The sequence below is a fragment of the Chrysemys picta genome, chromosome 8 (assembly GCF_011386835.1).
Source record: "Chrysemys picta bellii isolate R12L10 chromosome 8, ASM1138683v2, whole genome shotgun sequence".
In the NCBI taxonomy this organism is placed as follows: Eukaryota; Metazoa; Chordata; order Testudines; family Emydidae; genus Chrysemys; species Chrysemys picta.
Window position 1 is genome coordinate 17,077,056 of NC_088798.1, and position 20,670 is coordinate 17,097,725.

General features: G+C 44.4%; 1 protein-coding gene across 13 annotated transcripts in view; it reads right to left on the reverse strand.

The window, feature by feature from the left end:
- DOCK7 (dedicator of cytokinesis 7) overlaps positions 1 to 20,670 on the reverse strand; it is a 154,249-nt gene that overhangs the window by 20,559 nt on the left and 113,020 nt on the right. For 7 of the 13 annotated variants that reach the window (XM_065553951.1, XM_065553945.1, XM_065553952.1 and 4 more), the window contains 13 exons: positions 18,184 to 18,353; positions 15,968 to 16,122; positions 14,725 to 14,907; positions 13,940 to 14,075; positions 12,596 to 12,692; positions 8,513 to 8,609; positions 7,451 to 7,585; positions 6,331 to 6,483; positions 4,568 to 4,726; positions 4,151 to 4,251; positions 2,325 to 2,517; positions 1,656 to 1,799; positions 347 to 478 (listed from right to left, as the gene is read on the reverse strand). In XM_065553951.1, coding sequence (XP_065410023.1) covers positions 347 to 478; positions 1,656 to 1,799; positions 2,325 to 2,517; positions 4,151 to 4,251; positions 4,568 to 4,726; positions 6,331 to 6,483; positions 7,451 to 7,585; positions 8,513 to 8,609; positions 12,596 to 12,692; positions 13,940 to 14,075; positions 14,725 to 14,907; positions 15,968 to 16,122; positions 18,184 to 18,353 — 1,855 coding nt within the window. Of the gene's footprint in view, positions 1 to 346; positions 479 to 1,655; positions 1,800 to 2,324; positions 2,518 to 4,150; positions 4,252 to 4,567; positions 4,727 to 6,330; positions 6,484 to 7,450; positions 7,586 to 8,512; positions 8,610 to 11,564; positions 11,859 to 12,145; positions 12,164 to 12,595; positions 12,693 to 13,939; positions 14,076 to 14,724; positions 14,908 to 15,967; positions 16,123 to 18,183; positions 18,354 to 20,670 lie in introns of those variants that run through there. The other 6 variants (XM_065553942.1, XM_065553953.1, XM_065553949.1 and 3 more) reach the window with 2 other exon arrangements.

The window sequence follows — 20,670 nt, forward strand, 5'->3', positions numbered from 1 at the left end:
TTTTTCCTAGCATGCAAACGTATTTTAAAGTAACACCTGAAATTATACATCTATAAACTAGTAAGCACAATGCAACTGACAGATTTCTTATTAACTCCTCATCATTTTTGTTATTTACACGAAAAGTTTGTATGTGCAGACTTGACATCCTTGTATGATTATACAGGTCCCGAGAGTCAATGCTCATTAGCGATCCTTGCATTTACTGTGGACCATCATTTTGATGTTATTCGTATAATCTGATTGAAATGGCTCTCCTTGATAGTTAGCTTTTGGTGGAAAACAACACTAAAACATTTCAAATATCTTCACAGTTCATACTGCAGCTGGAGATTAAAATCATTACCTGATGAACAATTTTGCTGAATGCTTCTTGGAGTTTACCATGAATTGTGGACAGTTTCTTGGCATCTCTGTTAGCTTCATGAATAGGAATAAGGACTTTGTAAACCTCGTTAACTGCTTCATACATGCCAGCCTACAAAAATAATACGTATCAGATGGATCTTTCTATCAATTCAACAGGAAAAGAAAAGAAATACGCCTGGTATATAATACATGCTCACAGTACTTCAGTAACTAAGATTACAACATTGAAGTGGTTGTTTATACGCTTACATTTATTGTAATTTAATCAGGAATTTTTTTTAGAAGAGGTATCAAATCCTCAGTAATTCATAGAACCAAAAGCACATATAGTAACACATTTCTATTTATTTTTAATAAACGTATTTATTAGTGAAGAGGGGAGAGGCTGAACCAAATATTAAACAAGTCAATGGGAATAGTATCTACGTCTGAGTGCACAGTATGGCCCATTAGGTTTAGTGTGACTTGGGTCTATGTAACTTGTATCCTGCATTCTCAAACTCCATGAAATGGGACTTTGAAGTGTCTCCCTGAAGCGTGTCTGCCAAGTAGCACCATTTGCCCTCTCACCCATGGTGATCTGACTAGGGTTCCACCCGTCACAGATGGATTTAGAAGGATCTGCAGAGGCACTATGCCTCCCTACTCCCTCATGGCTTTGCCAGTCCATTGCAGGAAATGTGCTGCTAGGCTCTGTCTGTTGCCACAGGGAATTCCAAATCATGTTGTGGTAAATAATTACCTTGTCCTTAAAAGCCTTTCTCTGATGGGTACTTTGCTACCATTCCGTTACCATCCCAACCTCTGCCCATTCCTAGCATCAGCCTGAACTACCCACAGATCACAAACCCTGCCTAGCAATCCCTGGAGGGACAACTGTGGTATGAGGACAGGGAGGCCACAAAGATACCACTCACCAGCTGTGTGCGCCAGTCCCCTCTACTTACAGGGGTGGAAGGAACTACGTGGTCTTTAACTAATAATGTAGAGATAATATTTGTCTTTTACTAATGGTGAATTAGAACTAGAATTAGAACTTCCCAACTAACTAAAACACAATTACCTGAAATGCTGAAATGGAAACAAACCCACAAAACCCACTCAGTGATAGGCTATGGTTGATTACAGGGGCTAACTGAGCTGCCCAGGAGAAAAAATGCTACCAACGCCAGAAAAATAAACCAAGTGATATGGGAGAACTGTACAGTTTCATTTACAAAACATTTTCCTGAATATTGCCCAGCACGTTGCTGAAGTAGATATATAGAGAGATTAAAATCTTCTACCATGGAGAAAGATGCTGCAGCTTGTTCCAGCAATCCCACCAGACCTGCTTCTGTAAAATACTTCCCAGAACAGATACCTTCTTCATCTGGTGAGACAACATCATCAGAAACTGCGGATTCTTCCAAAACATTTGAAGATATGTTCTAAGGAGACACAATTTAGATAGAGTTGAAAAGTTTTATTTAAGCAACTACATTGAATACTCCAAAAGATACAGTTAATCTGATACTGGGACAAAGAGCTTTATTCAGTTTTTACTCAGGCAACATCCTCTTTGAAAGAGGCAAATTTCAAGTACTTTTCATTTCACCACAGGCCCTGATCCAGCAGAGCACTTACACATATGCTTAACTTTAAGCCAGTGGGACTACTCACATGCTCAAAACTAAGCATGACCTTACACGCTTTCTTGGATTGAAGCCTGATTCTCTTTGTCACAACCTAATCACAAGAACAGTTTTCAACAACTGTTTCAGAAAAGTTATATCCTGTCTGGAACAGCAAAATCGTATTAGATGAAGCTGTTTTCAGGACTGCTTCTTGAAAATGCTTCTTAACACTGCCAACTTTGATTTGTACTTAGGACTTTTATTATTGTTTCGTATCTCAGTATTAGATGGTAGAAAACCAAAATGTACAATTTGGGGAGGACGGAAGCACATTCCTACCTGAAATGTTACACACCCTACTGGAAGGTATTTTCGATCCTCAAGCATGCTTAAATATTCAGCCACAAGGGCTGCCGAGTGGACCAAACACTGGGCAGATTCAGCATGATTGCTCCTTTCAGAATGCTTTCCAGCCATGTTTTGTAACCAGGTCAGTCGCAGATCTGGGGAAGTCTGATAGCCCTTCGCAATTCTAGTTGAAAATAAATGTCTCGCAATTAGTGTTTATTTACTTATATGTATATTTTACAAGTACCTATCCATAGTTCTAGGCTTGAGATGAACAGCTATGAACTAGAGTCATATACAAAATAATTGCCTGGATTTCCAAGCTAGGAAACTCTTGGTGTTGTTATCATTTAACATTTGTATTGCAGTAGCACCTAGAGGCTAACCAAGTTGGGGCCCCCATTGTGCTAGGCACTGTACAAACACTGGTGTAAATATATGCTATAGCAGCAGCACAGGAAGAAACAGGGTGGTGTTTAAATAGAAGACCTCATTTTAAAAACACTTTGACAGTGAATGTAATGTCCTTGGAACATAATAGCAAAGGGCTTGATCCTGGGAGGTGCTGAGAACTCTAGCTCTGATCCAGCAAAGTGCTTAAGTACGGAGTAGTCCCACTGGCTTCAAAGTTAAGCATGAGCTTCCGTGTTTTGCTAGATCAAGGCCACAACACACAGCCTCTCGCAGGATTAAGCCCTACTGGCTTTGGGCTGGACAGGGCATAGTGTGGGCGGACTCTGTGTGAGCTTCCCCCCTCTTCTCTGCCAATGCACTTGGAGCATAACCTGAAATATCCAGACTGATTCCGTCTGGGGCTCCTCCTGAGCAGACACTGCCCAATGGGTTGAACAGTGCTAATTTCTGTGGTGGTTTGTGGGGTGGAAATTGGGATCAGACCCCCAAGTTCACCACTTGTCACCTGATCCAAGATGTGCCTTCCGTGCATCAACCTTCTACAGTGCAGCAGGGGAAAAGGCGCCCTTATCCAGCTCTCTTAACAGCGATCACACTCCCAAAATCTAAGACATTTGGGCCATGTCTCACTGCAGGCTGATCAGACTCGTTCACCAGGCTCCAGGACCTGGCCTGATAGTTTCAAAATAGACTAATAGCAGCCATTTTAGCTGCCTCTTTCTGTCCTGCTTATCACGCCTTTCCTTTTGCCTATTGTTAGCTATGGGCCTGCGCCTGGTCCCTCTGCATACATTAGTTGTCTTTTACTTCTGTGGAGCTAGACTGGGTCCTGTATCCCAGACGCCTTGCACTAGTACACGGGTCAGAATCTGGAATGGAAAATGTTACCCGACGTTTTCCCTTCCACGACCGATCTCTCTCCCAGTCTGCCCCACCCATGAGATGTTCTTCAGATATTTCACTGCTGAGGAAGGCTGCATTGCTAATAGCTTTTTATAAGAATTCAGTGTTTCAATGCTATTTTGGAAGCACTAATCTTGAGCATGGGAGGAAAAGGTTTGGTCAAATTCTGGGGCCTGTGGGTGAGTCTCAATGGCCTCCTGTATTTGCAGGAAAAGTGGTGCCACTGAAATATCTCAAACTGGAGGAGAGGTGAGCACCATTTGACCTCTGCATTTAGTGATATTGGCATGCTCAGCACCATGGGGATCATGGTAACACAAGGAAAGCAGTTTTAAATGTAAAAAAGGTGATTGCTACTTTAAAAAAAAAATCACTATGACAGGGTATTTCAAGTTCTAAAGATGGGAAATACAGCAGGGGCTGTGATACATTCAAATACCACAGCTGATTGTTCAGTGGCATCCACTGGACGACGTCTGCAATAGGCGTGTAAACTCTACCTGTACATCAAGTCTATCAGCATTTCTGGATCTTCCTGGTGTTCCTTCATTTTAACCGTATCAGAGAGGATCATATGGAGGTTGAACACAAGATCCTGGACCTGGAATACAGAAGCCGATGTAATGAATTGCCCTCAGGAACCTCACTATACACGAACACATTAGGGCCGCTGCCTACTCTGAATCTTTGTGCATTTGCTCCTTGTTATCAGTGGGAGCTAATCAAGGGCTTGAGTTTTATAGAGCAGCTCATGGATCCCTCTCCAGGAAATGTATCCGACAGCCCTGCTATACGTGGCTTCATCTAAAATCAGCCTGTTTTAAAAACCCAGAATGAGACACGCCCAAAGGCTTCATGAAAATCCAGCCCCTCTTTCCAGCTAAACGTAACTCTTGGCCCGGTGGTATTTCTCTAACCTGATCTGGGAATGTCGTCTCCCGGAGTTCCAGATCTTCTTCAGCGTACGTCAAAATAGTCTTCAGAGAACGTCTCAAAAATTCCTCATTGAAATTCTGGGACGTTCCCACCAGGGACGAGAGGGACATGGTCACCTGCATTTTCACTCTGGCAAAGTTCTGCAACAGAAAAGTTACTACAATGCAATGATTCCATAGGAATCGTAACTGTTCACTGCAACGCCGGCGCAGTGGCGTTTGCATCCTTCCACCAGCCATGGACACGGGATAAAAACCAAACATTTAGTAACACCTTCCCTTTCTTAAGGGTGCTGGCCAGCTGAGCAGCCTCAGTTCTTTCCCTGCCTCTGAACAATGCATTTGTTTGGTGTCTCTGTCACTTTGTTTGTTGTGTGTCTTTAGCTGGCCTATGGCAGGGGTACTTCGCGCCAGACCAGTGTTCTCCAGAGAAGAGCTGTTAGATTTCCCTGCCTCTTCTTGCTCCTCTCTTGAGCATGGTGTATGAAATGACCTGTTGGCCCCTGTGCGTCCCAGGCCCTTTAAAGGAAAAGATTACCCCATGTGTGCATGACCTTCTATTTCAGGTACCCCATTCTGTGTTGTTTCAGCCCACAGGCCAAATCCTCAGCAAGAGGGTACAGAGAGGCATTGTAGTTTCAGTTGACAGAGTCCTGTGATAGCAACTAAGTGAGCTTCAGTTCCCTTCCCCTTTTTGCTCTCAAGTTGAGAGCATCTGAGCCCAGAATGCTGTGCACGCTTCAGTCTCTGCTGTTCACAAACAGCAAAGATTTTACCACAAGATGAAAGAAGATCTAATCTCAGCTGCAGGAACTCTGTGATGAAGCACAAGGTGTTTGGGGTGTGCTTTGTAAGATTGCAGCAGTGGCGCTGTTAAAACATTTAATAGTAAAGTGAACATTGGGAGTTCTCTTTGTAATGTAAAGTGCATATGGGGAGAATCAGGCTGAGATCCAATTAGATTCATACAGAAAACAAAACCAACAGCACCTAATTAGTCTGGATTCATGCAGACCTTTCACAGAGGACACACTTAAGCCTTGTGATGGGACAGCCGAGGGGGCAGGTTGTGGCTGTCTCTTACAGGGGTGTGCAAGGCGGGCAGAGGGCAGTTCCTGCAGTGGCCTCAGGGGTGCATGCTGCCCCGGTAAAGGGTACAGGGGCGTAAGGAGCCGGCAGGGCTGCAGAGGAGAATGCCGGCTGTGCTCTCCTAGGAGGTAGTGCAGTGGTGGCATTTCCCAGGACTGTTGTGTGTCACTGTGCGCTCCTGGCCTAATGTGGCCCCACACCATCTCCCGCAAGGGGCCTGTGCCTAACAGCCCGACCTGGCCCTACAAAAACAGTGAGTAGTAAACAACAAGTCGTTCAGTTTGAGAAAAATTCTACATTTCAGTGGAGGTCCTCGTCCGTTTTTTTTTAATAAGTCCCTATAAAATGACAGAAGAGGCAGCCCGGTCTAGGGGTCAGGGCATCACACTAGAATGCAGGAGGCTGGGATTCTAATCTCTGCTCTGCCGCTGACCTGACGTGTGACACACAGCAAAGTCACTTCACTGCTTGGTGCCTTTGTTTCCCCCTCCTATTCTTTGCATGTCTTGCCTATTTAGACTGTAAGTTCTTTGGTGCAGAGACTGTCTCTCACCAGTACAGCGCCCCACATCATGGGTCCCTGATTGCCAATGGGGCTTCTGGGTACTACCGGAATATAAGCAAACACCAAATGTTAGCAGCAGCCATATACTTACATTTCCAATCTCGAAGTTCTGCCTCATAAGGAGGTAAAGAGAGGCACTCGCATGGGACCGTATGGTACTAATGCTGCTGCTGCAGTGCCGCAGAAGCCTCAGGCAGAGATCAGCACACTGCTCGGTCTCTTCTTCGAACAGCAGCTCAGGGAACTGTAGTGACAGCACATGAGAAAAGTAATTGTGCTGGGGCTGCCAGCATCAACTACTGGACCAAGTTCCGAGGTGAATCTAAGGATTCATCTACGCGGACAATTAAACCGCGGCAAGCTGGGGTGTAACTCTACCATGCACTAGTCTGCGGCGGTCTGTCTGTGTGTGTTAGCAGTTCATTAGAGTGCTCTGGGCTAGTCCTGTTACAAAGAGGACTAGATCAAAGCACTCAAATGAACTGTTAACATGTGTCAGTCGGATGCACATGGACAGACAGACCACAACTGGCTAGCGGGAGGTTATATTCACACCCCGGCTTGCTGCGGTCTAACTGTTCATGGAGACAAGCCCTAATTACATTACAAGGAGTTTATATCGGTGTAAATTACATTTTCTTCCAGTTCTCTCAGTTTCTACGTTAAGCCAGCTTAGACTCCTAGCCTTTCTTACTCAAACGTCATTAGACTCATGGATCAAACTCCAAGGTCCGAGGGTCAAATTCTGTACACTAGGTTGGACTCCATTAAGATATTAACGTCTACATTACCCATGTCAAGAGGGCGTAAATTACATGACGAGGAGCTGGAAGAAGGAGAAGAAAGGTGACGTTACATTAGGATAAAGGGTCCTTGGTGTGCATTACAGCAACACGGGCTCCTTAGGCACTGGTAGGGTGGGGGTAAGTAGCTCTAATAGGTCTCAATTAGTAAGAGAGGCTCTAACTTGCCCATCAGCTCAGTGTGTGTAGAAAAGATGTGATATCATTTTAACAAGCAGCCCAGCAAAACAAATTCATTTTGTCCACAGTAGTCAGACTTGAAGAACAAACAGCCTCCTTTCATTCATCAAACCACACAGCATAAACACTAACGTTAGGAAGTACAAAACTACAGCCTTGCAGTGACATGACCCAAATACTGAAGAGAAAACCCCACTACATGTGACAGCCCCCCTGCAGGACACTCACCTTTGAAACCAGAGCTCTCTGCGTGGCGAAGCAGTGTTGCAGATAAAGTGCACTTTGATTACAGGCCATGCTGTGGAGAAGAACTTTCAGCACCCCACCGAGAATGCTCTCTTTGGATTCCGTCACAGACACCGTCTGTTGTCAAAATTCAATCAACAGTCACATGAACAAAGTTAACCCTTCGGCCGATCAGGTGGTGCTACTGTCCCGAATAATCTTCACTGACCTATTACAAATGTGTGAACCTCACAAGTTTCTGAGCCAAATCCTCAACAGGTGGAAATCAGGCGTCTTACTGAAACCGATTTACACCTTCTGAGGATCTGGCCCTTGAAGCATTATGTATGCGCTAAGCTCTATTACAAGTACTGTTTTAGAAACACACTTTGGCTGGCTCTTGAGTGGGTTTGGAAGGTGGAAGATGTGCCCCGCACAACAGCCAGCCACAACTGGATTCTCTGTGTGAAATTCTGGCTCCACTGAAGTCAACAGAGGATTTGCCATGGACTTCAATGGGGCCAGGATTGCTCCCTGCTAACACTTAAACAACCTGACAGACAAAGAGCAACAGGGACATAGTTGCAGAGAGGAGCTCACTGCATCTCCTTATGGGATAGTTCCAGTGGCACCGTCCCCATGTGCCTCTGGGAAGCACAATGCCTCCTGCAGAGCCCTGGGGCAGAATGGCAAACCTGGGAAGGAACTAGCAGGAATTTGTCAGAGGAGGGCAGGACCATGGAGTTATGACATTCTGCCAGGCATTATTTATACCTTAAAACACGCAAGCAAATATTTCCGGCATTACACTAATGAGGGCGACAAGCACCTTTACAGAAGGTTGGAGGAATGCTTGTGATTTATGAAACAGACTGTTATAAGGCTTGAGGAAAAAAATCACTGGGATTTTTTATCTATTCTAGGATCTCACCTCCTGGATCCCCCTTTCTGCTGCAGCAGCAAAGTTTAAATACGAACAGCAGGAGGGCATAGTTTAAGAATCTGAACCACTTAACCTGCTAGCAAATGTTATTCGGACATCTGCAAAATCCCCCTCATCCTTACCTGGACAACTATTTCTAATGTATCCAAAATAATCAGATTTGCTTCAGTTGCAAGATTTCCATCAATAAGTGCTTCATGTTCTATCTCTGCCCTTGATCTAACAGAAGAAAAGACAGCATTCAAGTTATAGTTAGCTTAAAATTCAGACCGGCATATTCTGAAGGCTCACCAGTGGGAAAACCTTGTTATAAATGCACACAGTTAGTTACGGACAACACCACAAGACTATCTAAATGCACTAATATATGAAAGAGTACAGAGGGAGGGAGAATGTTTTTTTTAATTAATGTATAAAAAATTCAATGTTATTTAGGTTTATCACCCTCAGGCTAGGTCATGATAATTTCTTTTCCTTTCATTACTCTAGCAGTAACCCTCTAATAACAGCGTAAGCATCAAAGTCCTACTTCAAAGGTGGTTTAATAGCATTGTAAGGCATGCAACAAAAGAAATAAAACACCTTTTATTTTATGTTACAGGATACGAACACAAGATGGTGCTCTATGAGCTAGTATTTTTGCACTGTCTGCACTAGTTTGCAACCTAGTAGCTAGGTTGGGTCCAGTATATTGTATGTAGTATGTATATCTGGTATTTATTCTTTTGCCTCTACATTATATTAAAAGTTTTTAAATATCAGCTTTCCAGAGAAAATCATATGATTGTGCTATTAAATACAATGCACCTGCTTTCCTGGAAAAGCGGACTGTGGCCCCAGTCCTACTCTCACTGGTAGTCCCATGTCTTCAGTGGCACTATTTAACTTCAATAAAATTAGCTGGCAAATATCCACTAGTAATTTTAAGTGTGTGATTGTGGCTTGCCTTGCTTGGCTGAGCAGGAAGGTGGGTGGGGAGGGTGCTCCCCTTGCATCCTTGTGTAAGGAAAAGCTACAGTATGGGAAGGACACACAAATGAGCTGGCTGGATGCAGGCAAAATGCACACGCGGTCCTTTCAAAGATGCCAGAGCTCCTGCTACAGCACTGGCTCCTCCAGGGCCCTGGGAGCAATTCTACCTAACTCAACCAAATTTTCTCCTGGAGCTCCTGCTGCAGCATGCCTGCTCCATACCCTACCACGGAGGCCGGACTATAAGAGAATACTCTAGTCCTAAATCTCTAGACTATGAAGGCTCTGGATTGAGGCATAGACTGTACCACTATTTAAAGGATATCAATTGCAAAAAGAAGGGCTGGGTGGGATCACTTCACTTGGCTGTACAGAATTCTTTGTATTGAATAATACTCTACATTCATTTATTATTATTCTAATGTTAAACTCAAAGTGCCAAATTCTACCCGTAGATGGAGTATGTGCTCACAACTCTCACTGCAACCAGTGGGAGCTGTGCAGAAGAGAGGCCAGATTTGGCTCAGAATAGAATGCACAAGTGTGACTTGGAGAGCGGGTTTATGGAGTTGTTTTAGCAGATTTTTCTTTTAAGAGAGAAAGTTAAATTATCTTTTGGCTACCATGGTAGTTCCGTTAGAGACTCCAGCTGTACAACAGGTATGTGAGGCCACTAGCAGGGATAAGAGAGATTGTTTGGGGTACAGTAGCATCAGCAAGATGATGATACACAGCTCTATAAGCCAAATCCATATCTGGTGTTTTTTTATATCCGCTGCTATGGAATCACATGAGGGAGGAATTCGCTCCCGTGTCTCTATTTCATTGGATCTGACAGTGCAGTTCAGCTTTGCCAATGTCTGGACATGACTGGTGGATTGGATAAAAGCTACCTGGCTGACAAAACAAGAGGTTACACTCCTGAATTGGGGAAAAGCAATTGGCAGGGATGGTAGAGGTGGCATTAGCCCTTTCATTTCCAGGAGCTATGTCTGTCTTTTGTTGTTGGATGCCTGGCTGCTTCTGGATAGCCAGATTGCAGCAGTAGCCAAGAGAGCTTTTTTCCATCTTCATGCAAAGTATTTTTAAGGGACCCATTATCGTAGAATTGAAGTTCCCTTTTGCTAGATGGTTACAGCCTTTCCTTTTGGACAGACCTCACCACAGTCATCCATGCCAATGGACCACCAATGTGTACTCTACTTCAGAGAGAGCTTGGAATCCTCAACCACTGCAGAGTAAGGCTGCTTGCTTATACAGGGGAGTTTCACCCCTGGACCATTTCACACCTTTGCTCCACAGACTGTGCTGGTTTCCCATCCATTTCAGCATGCAGTTCAAGGTGCTGGTTGTGATCTAAAGCCCTTTGCACACAGGAGTCTGCCTATCTCCTCGTACTCTTGACAGCTGAGCCAAAAATTCCTATGTCTGAGGGCTGGTGGCTGGGTGTTCTTAGTGAAGGGTCCTTGACTATCTCCTAGATCTAAGTTTGATGGCTTTCAGAATATGTTACAAAGGCTATTTACTCAAGCTTTTCCTGAGAAGTGGGGAGAGTTCTTTGGTTTTTGGAGAGGGTTAGCATGGCTGACTTGTGTCAGTGTAGCTCATTTTGACATGTGTTCAAACACTATATAATAAGTGGATGAAGAGGTATAAGATACATCGCACATATGTAACATTAATTCATTGTGTAGTGTGTGCCTGTCTCTGTGTGTGTATGTATGCACGCGCACATGTGTACACACACACACACACACACACACACACACAAACACTTACTTCATATTAACACTAATTTCTAAAACTCTTGGGTTGATACATGTCTGCAAAATGCAACAGTGAATCTCCTGGGATTCTATTCAAAGCTTGTTACACAGCTATCCTGTTTCCCCGAAAATAAGACAGTGTCTTATATTAATTTTTGCTCCCAAAGATGCGCTAGGTCTTATTTTCAGGGGATGTCTTATTTTTCAATGAAGAAGAATACGGTACACATTTTTTGTCTTATTATCGGGGAGGTCTTATTATCGGGGGGATGCCTTATATTACAACGAGAGGCAAAACTGTAAGTAGGCCTTATTTTCGGAGGATGTCTTATTTTCGGGGAAACAGGGTATGCTAGGGCCAAACAGTACAAGTACTGCATTTCTGTTGTGCCGGTGGCAAGCGCTCTGGAGATGTCACGGAAGGAGAACTATGTACCCCAACATGCGTCGTTGATTGGATGGGTGCTCTGCAACATGGAGGGGATGAGGCGGAGAATATGGTTGTGTCAAGATCAAAGCACAGGGATCCATGCACAGCAGAAATCCACGGGACCACAAACAAAGGAGGGAAACAGGGTCCAGCCATGTGGAGGGAAGGAGTAGATGCACTGTGGGTGGCTTGGACTTCTGTCCATTTGGGCTCTGCCATTTCCCAGTTCCCTCAGAGCTTCACTTGAGCTGTTTGATGTTCATGGATTCTGACCAGTCCTTTTGCTGGGCCTTCAGAGTACTATTAAGGGAGAATGGAAGTCTGTGGGTTGCAATTTTAGAAAATGGGAAACATGCGCAGCAAAACTCACACACCATTTCTGAGCCTTCTAGCAAAAAACAAAGCAAACTTAAAAAGTAATGGGTGTGACAAGCAAAAGGGATTATTTCAGCCAGTTACACACACGCACACACACACACACACACAAAACCCTCTGCCAAGCATCACAAACAGAGCTGCAATGGTTGAGTATGCAGATGTACAAAATGAAAATTACACAAAAAAGCCACACACCGATGCTACAGTACCTGAGTGGTTTGTGGCTTCTAAAAACACAGCACATGTGGAAAAATAATCAAAGGGATGGATTAGGACAGGAAAGGAAAGCATGCTTGGACAACTCCAGAATGCTCTCATGGAATAAGGGAAAGATGACATGAGACATATATGCTATCTGTAAATATAGCTAATGGATCTTTTCTTTACATTACAACTCACTACAGGAATCTAAAAAGATAATAGAGTTTACTAGTCTTAAGTCTCATTCTGAAATGCTGAGAAAGAAATGGAAAGTGATGCTGTGTCTGTCAGCATTAAAACTATTCCCCTATAATCAGCCTGTCTGAGCTTACGGCCTGATCCTGCTCACACTGAGGACAACTGGACTGTTGCCTTTGGCTTCAATGGGAGCAGAGTCAGGGCTTGAGTTTGTAACGTGACCATGCAGTTATTGATGTAGAAGGATAAGATGGAGTTACTTGTCAAGCTTTTCTGTGTTTTGACGCCAGTGAGTCATATCCTTTCTCCATCTTAGATTCTCTTGACTTCCAAACGCACTCCCAGATGGACTTCTTTCTGTCGGGTAACGTCAAATTTGTTTTAAATAAATCAATATTAACTTTTTCCATGTGGCAACCAAAGACTTGGTTGCAAGTAATACATGACAGACAGCACGAGAAAACTCTATAGTATGCAAAGCCATAACATTTATCTGTCCGTACAGTAGAACCGCAGAGTTACAACACCTCGGGACAAAACATGGTAGTTGTTCTTTCAAAAGTTTACAACTGAACACTGACAATACAACTTTAAAACTTTACTATGCAGAAGAAAAAAATGCTGCTTTTAACCATCTTAATTTAAATGAAACAAGGACAGAAACAGTTTCCTTACCTTGTCAAATCTTTTTTTGAAACTTTCCCTTTTTTTTTAGTAGTTTACATTTAACACATTACTGTATTGTATTTGGGGTTTTTTGTTTGTTTGTTTTTGGGTCTCTGCTGCTGCCTGATTGCGTACTTCCAGTTCCAAATGAGGGGTGTGGTTGACTGGTCAGTTTGTAACTCTGGTGTCTGTAACTGAGGTTCTACTGTGCTTATATGGCCCCCCATTACTGTATTATCTGACACTTAACAATCTTTAATGTATTTATCCTCACACCACCGCTGTGAAGTAGAGAAATACTATTATCCCCATTGTACAGATGGGGAACTGAAATACGTAGAGACTAAGTGTCTTGCCAATGTCACTCAAGAAGTCTGTGGTGGAACTGGAAATTGACCCTGGTTCTCCTGGGTCTAGTGACCTAGCCACTGGATTAGCGTTCTTCTCATACTCAACAAATACTCTCAATGGGGTGTTAATTTTGACACATGATGGCAATGTAATTACCAAAACTGTTAACTATTTCACTGCTTATCATTTTAGCAGAAACCACCATCCATTCAGGGACGGAGTTTCCACTCTGACCCTTGACATACAGTGACAGAGTGTTGGTTCTGCCTACAAGGTCAGGCTAGCATTCCCAGACACTGTTACAGGAGTGCTCTATAAATGAGACAAGTCTACATAAGTAAATAGTTAGGTAACAGATAAAGTGCCTACAGATGGTGCTCACAAATATACAGCATAGTTCCTGGGGTTTATAGGACCAATGAAACTTGTGCACTGCAAACCGCTTCCTCTGTGTAGCTCTTCAGATGGAGCTCTTAACCGATATGCATATCGTCCTGCAGCACTCTACTGGATCTGGGGGCTCTTTGGGGATAGTTTCAAGGGACTCTCATATAGGAAGGTCAGCAGCAACAGGCAAGCTTACTTACCTAGCTGCCCTCTGCTTCTTCGCACCATTTCTTGCCTTGCCCCTATGCTTCCCAAAATAGCTTCTTCAAGTTTTGCTCTCATGTCCTTCGACTTCTTAAATGTCAGACTGTTCATCCTTTCAAACACTTTCTTGCCCTGCAGATTTCAAACCAGAAAAGCACAGATGTTGAGGGAAGCCTCCTTTTACCTGGAATGGACAAGAAGGCTAAATGGATAGAACTCCTATCCCTGGAGACCCTGGAGGATCAGGATGTGCTGTAGGAGATGTCCAGGCCATGATGTCCTCTGCAGGATCTGACAAGCCTGCAGCAGAGAGAGGACAAGGGAGACACGACCGAAGGGAGGACAGAGGACCAACCGGTGACCTGGGAAGCTGCTAAATCTCCACTGCCACTGCAGGAAGTTTTCCTTGACACCTGAGAGTGAGTAAATAGGACTGTCAGCTTCTCTCTGCTCTTACTTCCTGTGACAGCCTCTGGGGTAATACACTGGGGGAGGCACTCACCTGCCTGCCCAGGGGAGTGGCAAGCAGACAGAGTCACTTGGTGGCTGGAAGACGGAGGGAAAGGGACAGAGGCAGAGGGATCGGGGGCTGGTGTGTGTACGGAAAGAGGCACAGCCACCAGGATTTTGCGGGTCAGGAGAGGGTGATCAGTGGAAGGGGGCTCTTTGGCACTGTGTAAGGGATGGCGATGTCTGTCTTTCACTTTGTACCTGGATGCTCGTCTGAATCCCATTCCATGCCTCGAGGGAAGTTGAATGCAACTAACCAATATTTCCGTACCTTGTACTCAAAACAGGAGACGCAGAGATACAGCAAATCCAGCAAGCGATTGAGCTGGAGCACGGAGAGGTCTGTGAACCATTTCTGCAGGACGCTTTCGTCGGCATTCCTGAGAACCCACAAGAGGCAGATCAAGAGGCTCCGGCTGGATTCTGCTGAGAAGGTCGAGTGCTGCCGACCACTCTGAACAGACAGGAGCAATCATTTCAGCCACACCGATTAGTGCCCCAAATACTTTGATAGTCCATTAAAAATAGCTGCATCAGGTAATTACGCTGGGCTAACCAATCATCATCCGTCAGACAAGGGCAGGGGCCAGCAGATTTGCATAAATAATCATTATGAGCTAACGTGTGAATCACCCACATCACCCACAATGACAGAGCCCAGATGACACAAAAGACACTGGAATTCAGCCCTAGCAACACATTTTAAGCTAAATTCAAGTTATGAGAGTGTCCTCCTCTAAGCTCCTTCTCAAGACCCACCTCCACTATGATGCTTTCAATAAATTTCCAGCTAGTTAGCGGGCTGGCAAGGGACCTCCATTCATTAGCAGAATTACAGTAGAGAAGAAAAAAAACACCATCAACCTTGAAACCTGCAGATGATGAGTCTGTGTAATCTGATGTTCCCTTCATCTCCAGACCATCACCCCCTCCACTGTCTGAGTCATTCAGCCTCTTGGTCTTGGTATCATTAGACTGGAAACTCTAAACTGCAGGGGCTGTCCTCCCTTTGTATGGGTATAGCACCCAGCAAAATGGGGTCCTAAAGGGTCTATGGGTGCTACTGTAATCCAAATAAGGTGAAATCCACCCCTGTGCAGAGGGCCAGCCCAAGGCTCATGCCCCACTCAAGCTCCATTTATGACTTGATTAAGTGGGGTTTAAGTGGGGCAGAGGCCTTGTGCTGAGAGCCTTTGCCAAAGGGTGAAGTTCACCTATAATGACCATAACAGCAACCATGGTATGGCATTTTCATCAGCTTGCTTTGAGAAGGAGGAACAGACGCTTGGCAAAACTGATCATTCTAACTATGTCCCCTCCCTCCCATCACAAGGACAGGAATAACCTAGTGCAAACATTATCTGTTTCACATCTCCCACCCCTCCCTCCTGCTATGTAATGTGCACAGATGCATGCTGACCTCTGTCCCTGCTGCTTTGTGATCATCCCCTTAGGGCATACACATATAAATATCCGCCTGTTTACACATGCTCCGAGGGGGGATATTTTTGTACCGTTGATGTGAGTAGAAAACTACTGGGTCGGGTGAGCTGGGGGACAGATGTTCCTGCAATGGCCATGGCAACTGTCTGACTTATCATGCTTCCACCTTCGCTTTCATAATCGTCGACGGTGACGCAGCTTGGCCTTCCTCGCTGATTGTGAGTCTCTGCCGAGAAACACACGCACCTCAGTTAAACGGCGCATTCAAAGGGCCATTCCTCACAGCTCCTCTCTGTTAGTTTCATTTAACTGTCTGGTAATGGTCACTGAAAAAATTACATTAGACTGGTATTGCTAGCAAATGGGGATTTTCTCTCTCTCTCTCTCTCTCTCTCTATATATATAGTTATGTAAATCAAACATATGAGACTAAGGGGAAATTTTTCAAAAATGTCTAAGGAATTTTGGAGCTTAAGTCCCATTTTTGAAAGTGACCAAGGCACTATGGAGCCCATGTTTCATTAAAAGTCAATAGGACTTAGGAATCCTAAGTGCCTAAGTCACTTTTGAAAATGGGATATAGACTCTTAAGATAATTAGGTCCTTCTGAAAATTTCCCCCAAACCTTCACCATGTCATTTAACTTAAAGGGCCGAAATGCTCAAAGAAGTATGCTGTATGTAGGGCCCTACCAAATTCACGGCCATGCAAAACACGTCACAGACCATGAAATCTCGTCTTTTGTGTGCTTTTACCCTATACTATACAGGAGATCAGCATTTCTCAAATGGGAGGTCTCTATCCAAAAGGGGGTTGTGCGGGGACACAAGGCTATAGTAGGGGGGTTGCACTGACACCTTTATTTCTAAGCTGCCGTCAGAGCTGGGCGGCTGGAGAGTGATGGATGCTGGCCGGCCACCCAGCTCTGAAGGCAGTGTGGCAGCCAACAGCAGCGCAGAATTAAAGGTGGCAATACCACGTCATGCCACCCTTATTTCTGCACTTCTGCTGGCAGCGGCACTGCCTTTAGAGCTGGGCTCCCAGCCTGCAGCTGCAGAGCTTCCTACAGCCAGGGGAGGGTCCTGGAAATTGGTCTGACCAGCCCCTTTGAGTGGCCCCTGCAGGGGAAGAGGAAGTCCCATCCCGCAATAGCCCAGCCAGGACCAGCAGCTGGAGCCTGGCATATGGTAGGAGCCCTTGGCCAGGACACCCCCAACCCTGCCCCTCCCCAGCTCCAGGCCCAGTGCCATGGCACTCAGAGGTTAAAGGGGCCTTGGTCTGGCTGCGGGTGCCCAGCTCTGAAGGTAGCTCAACTGCCAGCAGCAGTGCAGAAGTAACGGTGGCAATACCACAACCCCCCACAATAGCCCTGTGACCCCCTCAAAAGCCCCTTTAACACCGTGACATTTCAGATTTAAGTATCTGAAACTGAAATTTATGATTTTTTAAATCCTGTGACCGTGAAATTGACCAAAATTGACTGTGAATTTGATAGGGCCCTAGCTATATGCCAGACTATTTCATATCCAGCTTCCCCACCCTGGTCTGAAATAGCCCAAACATTTTGCCCTTCAGGACACTCTTGTCTGGCAAACCGTAGGAGAGCTGCTGAAGAAGAAAACATCAGGTAATGTGTAAAGGAACATGGGATTTTGGTTTTTTGGTGCTGTCTGTTGGTACTATTGTTACATATATGGGGCTGTTGTCTCTTTGATTGGATGTATTTTTAAATACGTATCAGGGAGGCTTAGGGTGTCTAGATAGACACCTCTTCTTTTATTAGTCTAAATAAAATAAATTGTGCCTGCAAAACTTGCACGTGGTAAAATTCTGCATCCACATGGGCAAAAGGACACATGCACAATGAATTACTGGTTTTGTGCAAACAAGTGGACAAATGCAGCTTTTATGCCAGGCAATTTTAAGCATACATTTTGCAGCTGGTAGCTTACTGTGCTCACTAGCTATCTTGCCGATCAATATTGTCTCATTGTTTCCTACACTCCCGGCCACCTTTCTGTAGCCACCAGTGGTCTTTAGTTTTATACGTAGATTTTAAGCTGGAATCGTTTTTTTATTCTCTTTGTATAGCACCTAGTACAATGGATCCTGGTCCTTGACTAGGGCTCTTGGTCACTATGGTAACACAAATAATAAATAAATATTATACTTTGAAAATAGCAACACCACCACAACAGTTTGGTTGCTCACTCCAACAGCACTGACTTAATGCGCTCAAAAGTTGGGAGTAATTCAACATACATGCAAAGCCTGGTGCACAAAATACCTGTAAAATCATATAGCTGAGGCACGGTTTCCATGATCACGCCAATCAGAGGTAGATACAGCATAGCCACCCGGGCCTTTACCTGTGGGTCAGAGTACCGTGGATCGGAGTCGTGACTGGACAGTAAATTGTGTACCATATTGATGACCTTCTTATGCAATCCAAACAAACTGTTAAAAGAGAGTTGAGTCACAGGGATTGGTTAATATCTTGAAAGCAAACAATACTTTGTAACTAAGTACCTTTAAAAAAGTCCTGGTTTTTATTTTTCACCTGGCATGCATATACACATATCATTATGCAATATTTCTCAATCTCAGACTCATTTTGGAGACAGGCTTTTATGAATTCACTGACAGCTAAGTAGTAATTTTAACTGTAGCACAAAGAATGTAAACGCGAAAAACTCCTTCACTGACATACAGGTCTGCAGGTCCTTCAGAACTGATACAATGTGAATGCCCCAGAATCCTTCTATTGAAGAAATCTACTTATGCTACGTTTGATGGATCAGGTCTTGTTTGTAGAATCTCACAAATTTACAACTGGAGAACTAATGGGATCACAACATCACAAGACACAAAAGAAAGGAACCTAAGAAGGGTCAGGGTTTTTAGTTTAGTTAGACTGTTTAAAACTTTGGTTTTTACTAATACCTATTTAACTGAAACTTCTGACAAGCACCTTAGGATAAAAATTTTCTTTATACGAGATTTGAACATGCCTGCCTCTTCAGCTGAAAAAAACTTTTCCCCAGTTCTCTGGTCCTCCAAGGAGTCATCTAGCAAAAAAAAAAAAAGGTGCTTGCTAACTTGAAACTGGAAAGTCTTTGAGATGTGTGGTCCCGATCTGTATTCCACATGTGGGGGCACATGGGTACCATGTGCCGGAGCCCAGGAATTCTACCAAGCAGTGTCTGGTGGCCCACCCATACACAGTAGTTCTCTTTGTGCTCCAGACTGAGGGCATAAGAAGTGGTGCAGGCCAATGCCTCTCCAGTTTCTCTTCTTACAGTGAATCCAGAAAGATCCGAAGCAGAGGGGATGGAGGGTAGGTAGTGGAACCCAGATAGGGACCACACATCTTGAAGAACTTCCAGTTACAGGTAAGTAACCTCCATTTCTTCTTCAAGTGCTGGTCCCTATATGTATTCCACACATGGGTGACTGACAAGAAGTCTTCAGACTGGAGAAGAGTGTGAGGAAGCTGGCAAGAAAGACGTCCAAAGGACTGCATCTGCATCGGAGGCTTGAACGATAGCACGTACTATTTTGTGAATGTGCAATTGGAATTCCAGATAGCCGCTCTGCATACGTCCAGTAACCGTTCTTCCTGCAGTGATGCTGTAGAGGCAGCTTGAGCTCTGGTGGAATGTGCCCTTCCCCCGTCAGGTGAAGAGATATATGCTAATCGATTGCAGACAATGATGCATCCAGAAATCTATTTAAAGATTCTCTGAGAGGATATAGCTTGTCCTCACGACCTTTCCGCTAGGTCAAGAAATGGCCTAGGAGACTTTCGGATAGATTTGGTTCTCTGCAAATAGAATGCTAAGGTATGTCTGATGTCAAGGGAATGAGGTTCTCTCTCCTCAGCAGAGACATAGGGTTTTGGGAAGAAAACAGGTAAGTGACACGGAATTCCAGAAGAACCTTGGGGAGGAATTTAGGATGTTATCGAAAAGAGACCTTTTCCTTGTGAAAAACAATATATGGTTGAAAGAAGAACAGGAGTACTTGTGGCACCTTAGAGACTAACAAATTTATTTGAGCATAAGCTTTCGTGGGCTACATCCCACTTCTTCGGATGCATGGATGTAGCCCACGAAAGCTTATGCTCAAATAAATTTGTTAGTTTCTAAGGTGCCACAAGTACTCCTGTTCTTTTTGCGGATACAGACTAACACGGCTGCTACTCTGAAACTGAGTATATGGTTGGTCTGCCATGAGGGCTCACATCTCACTCACCCTTCCGGCTGAGGTAACAGCCCCTCAGAATGCAATCTTCATGGACAGGTGGGACATGGAACTTCTTGCCCAGGGTTCAAATGGTGGCCCAGGGAGTGCTGATAGTACGAACTGAGGTCCCACTGAGGTGTAGGTTTGACAATTGGTGAAAAGGTCCTAACTACGCTTTTCATAAATCTCACTGTAATAGGGTGAGTAAAGACGGAATATCCATCTACTAGCGGAAGGAAGGCACTGATCACTGCTAGATGGACCCGCAGTGAGAGCAAATGGAAAGACGTGAATGTTTTAAAAACGGAAGGTAATCTAAAACAACTGGGATACTTCCAGAATTTGGAGACAGCTGCTTATGCTGAACCCAGGTAGAAAAACGTCTCCATTTAGCTAGGCAGCAGGTTCTAGTTGAGTCTTATCTACTTTGAGAAAGAATAGCTTGGATGGATGCTGAGCAAGAGCATCCTAGTTCTGATGCCCATCCAAACACCAGGCCATTAGGTGGAGTAGTTCTGGATTGGGGTCT